We start from the raw sequence: 6,903 nt of genomic DNA, 5'->3' as shown, positions 1-6,903 counted from the left end.
TATATATATATATATATATATATATATATGCAGTTTTTTTGGGGTTTTTTTCAGTTTCCATCTACCAAATCCACTTACAAGGGTTTGGTTGGCCCGAGGCTATAGTAGAAAACACTTGCCCTAGGTACCATGCAGTGGAACTGAACCTGGAACCATGTGGTTGGGAAGCAAGCTTCTTACCACACAGCCACACCTAAGAAAATTTGACATATCATGCTATTGCAGAATTAAACAGATGCTGCTATAGTATATGCTACAGAAAATGAATTTACTGAATATCAAAATTCAAACTGAGCCTTTCAGATTACATCGTCTGTAATTTTATTTTCTTCTTAATATATAGAAGTGAATGTATGGACGTTCCAAATTGTAAGCCACAGTTTTGTCCTACATAGCTGACATTTTGTCTGGATGTACATTTTTTACAAAGAGAAGATCATAGGTTATGTAACTTTCTCTGAAATTCGTTCATTTTAGCTCCTGACAGAAAAAGGCTATAGAGTAATGTAAATTTTGAAAAAGAGTATGTTTTCCCAGAAAATACAAAAAAAAAAAAGATTTTTATTTAGGTGCAGGTGATGGAGTGTAGAAGGAAGTCTGCTTTCAAGCCATATTGTTCTGAATTCAGTCCCACTGCATAGCACCTAGGTTAAGTGTCTTCTATTATTGCCCCAGACTGACCAAAGCTTTATGAGTGGATTTGGTTTTAATAAACTCAAGCAAGGCTGAGTACAGCTACCACTTAATGATATTGTTAGAATATAAAAATTTGGAATTACTTTTTTAAAGATGAGTTAAAGTGGAACATGGAATTATCAGATATTATCCAAATAAAACTATAAAAACGACGATATTTAGCTTAAAGGAAAAGCAATTAACATATTTAGTTAACAAACCATTTGATGATAAAATTAGTGGAATTCCAAATAGAATTTCCTTCAGTGAAGATGGTATTATTATATGTTAAAAGTATTAGATCTGTGAATGGCTCACAATCCTTGTCATGAAATAGTAAGAATCCACTGGCTGTTTACTTCACATTCATTGTACCAGAATATATGATTGATCAACGGAGGAGTTACTGTTTAACAGCAGCCAATTTTATCAGTTTCTACAGAAAATATTACAAGTTAAAAGATATAAAAGATGCTCTTCATAATTCTAAATAGGATTTGTTATCTGATTTTATAACCAGTCATTGTGGAATAGTAACAGATGAATCCTGCCAGCAGCCTTAGCATGGGCCAATTCCCTTGACATAATTAGAAGGGGCCTCATACACACACAATAAACTTCTTCAGTGTCCTTCTACCAAATCAACTCAAAAGGCTTTGGTCAACATGAGGCTAAGCAGGTCAGCTGAAAAGTTCATAATCTGACCAAGATACTCTCGTGGAATGAGGCCATGTGAGCTTTATTTTTAACATAGACCCCACCACCTTGTGCTCCACACACTTTTTCCATCAGTGTTGCAGTGCTTGGGTTCCCTTGGTGAAGAACCTTTCATCCTGTTACTCAAAAATAGTCACCAACAGCAGATACAATGTCATCATCACTGTGATACTGGTTCCCAACTAAGTGTTTTTTTTAATCCGAGTGGGGGGCAGATAAGAGTCAAATTGAGCCAACCCAAGAGAATAGGAAGGTGATCAACCAGTTCAAAGCCACAATCATGCACAGCAGCCATTGAAACCAAGGACTTGAGTGCTGGAGCATTGTTCTGATGAAACAAAACCCCTTTCATCAGTTTCCCTGGGCATCTGGTCTTGACAGCCTTTCATAACTGCCTCAATAAATTGGCATAGTACTCTCCATTGATGTTGTGACCCTTTTGATGAGTCAATAAACACAATGCCTTTTGCATCTCAAAAAACTGAGGCCATCAGCTTCCCTGCAGATGGGACCACCTTGGCCTTCTTTAAAGCAGGTGAAGAGAGGAGTTTCTACTGCATGCATAGTCTTTTAGTCTCTTGTTCAAAGTGTTGAACCCAACACTCATCTTGTCTTAGGAAACATTCAAGGAAACCAGCTGAATTGGCTTCAAACAGTGTCAGATTTTCCTGTGATGCCTGTGATGTAATCAGCCTGGTGCGCTTTTAATCAGATGTCAGAAGACATGACGCCCACCAAGCAGAAACCTTCATCATGCCAAGTTCATTGTGCCAAGTATTCTCTACTCTCTCTCACAGGATATGCTAATCATCATCATTTAACGTCCATCTTCCATACATTGGTTATTTGATTTATAGTCAACCACCTATCATCCATCATGTGGTGATCACAATCAATGTTTTCCTTAGTCGTGGCAGTTGCAGGATGTCCAGACCTTCGATCATTTCAAGACTTTTCCTTCCCCTCCTAAATACAGCTGCCCACTTTTGCACTGTTGTTAAACCTGGAGCATCATTCCCTAATGTAGCAACTAAGCTGGTATGAATGTCATAGGAGACTAAACCCTTTTTCTGCAGGTACTTGATAACATCATGATGACAAATTTTGTCCATTTTCAAGAGCAGTTACAATAGTTATTTTTTAAGTCTTCTTTGAACAGTTAGGTGTCAGTTTACCTGGAGAGAAACAATGCAGTTATTAATGAAAAGAGTTGAAATTAATGCATGTAAGATCAGCCTATGAACTTTTCAGCTCACCTTCATATAGTAAAAACCTCAATAGAACTGAACCTGAAACCATGTGGTTTGGAAGCAAACTTCTCAACCACACAACCATAATGGTATTGGGTGGAATTGACATACTGTTAGAAGAAATACAAATAAATAAAGTAATTGCTAATACTTCTTATGAACCATGTGTGGAGATGACTGGAGGATAAACAGGACAACTTCAATGAAACCCTCATGGAGACTACCTTGATAATAAATGTTAGTAACCACATAATTACAACTGGCAATTTTAATGGACATGTCAGATAGCTTTATGATGGCTTCTCTGGTGTACATGGTATAGTACAGTGAATGAATAGGATCAGGGTTCCTGGAGTTTTGTGAAACAAATGACCTACCACTTGCAATATGAACACTTCAACCAGATAAACTTTATCCTCAACAGGCAAGAAGACAAGTAGATGGTTGTAAATGCCAGGTTTTTGTCCTGTGAATTTAGAGTAAGAGCTAAATGAACTCAAAGACAGAAGACAATTTAGAGAAGAAAGATATGAATACTGAAAGAGCTTTCAGCATTTTTTTTTTAGATTCAAGGACATTTTGATTGATGCTTATGACATAAAGAAGTAGTAAACAGAGAGTTATAACAAAGGAAAACTGGGAGTTTCTACCGAACAGCCTGCTGAACTTCCTATGGATGAGATTTGTGGACAGAACAAGGTCCCAACCAGATACAAGGGGATGTGGCAGTGATGGAAGAATAGTATTATAGATAGAGTGTTAAAGACTAAAAGACAGGCTTGGAAATATTAGAACGAAGGAGACAGCAGAGAAAAATACCAAATAACTAAAAGAGAAGTTAGATTTCAGGTATATATAGTAAGGGGATAAGAAAAAAGATTTATGCTGTAAGGATCAGAGGTGTTTTACATTGCTTAGTAGAGTGCAAAAGAGAATCCAGATGTCACTGGAGAGAAGTGTATATAGAATAACACCACACTTGCTCTTATTACCATATAATGCCAGTTGGTGTCCAAAACTTGAAGAAAGCTATCAAAGTCAAATTCATTAAACATAACATCAAAAGAGCAGTCTCTTCTCTTCTCTTTCTACTCTTGCTCAGTGTAATGCTGAGTACCTTGTTTAGTTGTTTCTGTGGGGTTTGGCAACTCCCTATCGACCAGTGATGTTGGCCTTGAGCTTTTGGAATGTCTCCTGCAATTTGTAAACAAATTTTCTGCTGAGAGTATCCTCTCCTAAATACATCCTCTGTCATCTGGTTTCTAAGCTACTCAGTCTCTTTAAAACTAATGGTGATTACCAACTCATAGCAAGTGGATGTATATTGAGGTACTCATGTCAAAATTATGCTTGTCATTAGTTTTCCATTACCTCCCTTAGCAATTTTCACCTGTTCAGCTTGATGTTGGCAATAAAATGGAATGTGAAGCAGTTGTCCATGCCACAAGGATATTCATAAGGTCCCCAGTTCTCAAACTCAGTTTAGAAAACACCATCAGTTCAATCAGGCATGATGTCATTCTCAGCTCAGTGGAAGAAAGGGTTCCAGAGCTTCACCGCTTTGCTTGTTGGGAGTCATCTCTATCCTTTAGTGAGCAGCACATTCTTTCTGCTTAGAAGTTTCACAAAATGACACACTTGCTTCTGCATTATTTGCACTGGGCATTAATATTGCCAGACAGGAGTCTAATTTGAATCTGGTCTGGTGCCTTGATGATGCTTGTTGAAGACCCTTTCCCTTCATATGTTATTGTTACAGTGAACTTGATAATTAAGGAACTTAGTTGTTGGGGTCTTGAAGTAAATAATTCCAGATGTGAACTTTGTATACTTGACCATTCATCTTTTCTACAGGCTATGAAAGATATATTCTCCAAATTTTTCTCCATCATGGTCCCACCCAACTGGCATGGGTATCCCTTGGAGCTCCAATTTCCAATCTTGTTTTCAAACCCACCTATCTTTCAAACATGTCAAATCTCAAAACGATTTACACAAAACTAACAATGTAATCAAGCTCTATCAATTTGTCTTTTTTTCTTTTTTCAGGTTAAAGTGATTCTTGGTTTACACTGATTTTCCTCTCTAGTCCCTACCATCTCCTTTTTTGTCTAATCATGCTTGCTCCCCCTCGGTAGACAACATTTTCTCCTTTCAAATATGAACAACACACCCTAACAGATGTGTAAATGAAGCTCTACAACTGTGAAAGGGACTTGGACTCTTAGTTCCAAAGTGGAAAAAACTGACTCAGTTTTGGAAATACATTCTCTGCTCTTTTAAATCAAACTGATCAATACTCAAAGTGCTTCCAACTGTTCTGTGAATACCATTTATTCTGGAGATTGGGTTTTCATTTTGGTCGTTGCAAACATCAGTAGCTTACTTAGCCCAATTATGCCACACACCTCCGTTTTTCTTAGAGTCGGGGGTGATGTATGTAAGAGAATGAGATGTCGTGGTGGTATCCCCTCGGTTCCGGAGGTCTTTATGAACTGCCATATAAATGAGGGTCGTTTAGGTCACCACAAAATAAATTTAATCATTAAACGAGTCCTGTACGGGAAACAATGCCGTTAATTCTGGGGCCAAAATGATTGTTCAAGAACGATGGGAAGAGATCCGATGGACTCAACTCTTTGCTTTTGACTAGTGGAGGAAACCTCTATGGAACACCATTGTTTGCGATTCGTTTGCTCTATCACACGTCCTTACTGTCGCCGCAGAGATTGGGGTTATCGAATTTGTAACTGACGAAAATAAAGGAGTGAAATATTGTAATCTGTCGCTAAATTAAATTTTCAAATCTGTGGTTCTTGAGACGTTTGACGGGGAGGGGGAACTGAACGGCTAACAAGTAAAATTTTAATTTCATTTGCGTCAGATGATGTTCGTGAGGGTGCCTGGATGTTCCAGCACCTCAGGTTCGCAATCACCAGTAGTATTGCTGTTTTAGAACGTCTCAAAAATTAATAGAGAGGAACACCAGTTTCCTCAAGCGCAATGTATGATTGAGGGAGTGTGTCTATTTTGCGTAGTTATTTACTGATTTTTTTCAGTTTTTTTTTCTCCGTTTTTTCTACAGTTTAATTTTGTGAAAGTATTTTCACTCTCCCTGAATCAATGCAAATAAATCGTTTTTGTTTAGATGGGAATGAAACACCATTTAGTACTGATCCCAATGTACAAACAAAACGTTTAAAAAGATGCAACTGTTGATATAAATTCCTCACACGTGTCATTCTTAGAAAACAACTGCTAATCCGAAATATGTTAATGAAGAAAACAGATGTTATATATATATATATATATATATATATATATATATATTCGTTTGAAGCTGATAATTTACTCCATCGCTACTCCTCGAAAAACTACTGACTGAATTAAGGGTACTTCTTCAGTACCGAATTAAGTTATTTTTTTCCTTCGGTTTGTACGCACGATCATATATATCACTATTATAATTCTGAATAAATGGGGTATTAAAAATTGAAACAATAGTAAAGATGCATAAAATTTGAAGTAATATTATTAGTAAGACCTAAGAAGTGACTTTTCAATTAAGTTCATCCCCCACAAAAAAATCAAAAACATAAAAATGTTTCATAGTAAAACTTGGTGTATGGGAGTAGATAAACATATGTGAACGTCGGGTGTCAAGAATATAAATCTAGCAAGATATCTAATAGAAATTGTGTATTTGAAATTAAATGTTGTAACAGATATACCTTTCTCTATCGCAGTGAGTAAAGTTTGGGTTCCATGGACGAGTAGAAGAAACAGATCGCGATGCTGCAGAGATTGACGCTGCAGACGCCATGTTTCTGTGAAGAGGTTATAAGTTGAATTACCTCCCTTGAAATAACCACTCACCTTTCTGCTCTCCTAGAAGTCTTGATCTTGGTTCAAAATAACAGCTGACATGAGATCAATTTTTAAAATGTTTGGTTTGCTTTTATAAATGCAATTGACAAACTAAATATATTAATATAACGAAACAATTTTGGCATTTATACACGTGTTTTCCCACACACACACACACACACACCGACTTTGTTGTTTCATAACTTCCAGAAAATGGATATTTTTTAATGAAATTTTCTCCGAAACGAATTTAGCATAAAAGTAGTCGTCCAGTTCTATTAATAATTGCAATCAAACCTTATGGAATAGGTTCTTTTGATAAGCATACAAAACTTTAAGTTGCATAGAGCCAAGCCAAACCATATATATATATATATATATATATATATATATA

At 36.5% G+C, this 6,903-nt stretch overlaps 1 protein-coding gene across 1 annotated transcript in view; it reads right to left on the bottom strand.

Moving 5' to 3' along the window:
• The window catches only part of LOC106876435 (signal recognition particle 19 kDa protein), a 17,755-nt gene extending 11,254 nt beyond the window's left edge, over nucleotides 1-6,501 (bottom strand). The window contains exon 1 of the mRNA XM_014924979.2: nucleotides 6,374-6,501. Coding sequence (XP_014780465.1) covers nucleotides 6,374-6,465 — 92 coding nt within the window. The 5' untranslated portion in view covers nucleotides 6,466-6,501. The remainder of the gene's footprint in view (nucleotides 1-6,373) is intronic.
• Nucleotides 6,502-6,903: the final 402 nt, after the last annotated feature.

The sequence above is a fragment of the Octopus bimaculoides genome, chromosome 18 (genome assembly GCF_001194135.2).
Source record: "Octopus bimaculoides isolate UCB-OBI-ISO-001 chromosome 18, ASM119413v2, whole genome shotgun sequence".
NCBI lineage: Eukaryota > Metazoa > Mollusca > Cephalopoda > Octopoda > Octopodidae > Octopus > Octopus bimaculoides.
Note: the sequence above shows the minus strand (reverse complement) of the source record. Positions and strands in the feature narration are given on the sequence as shown.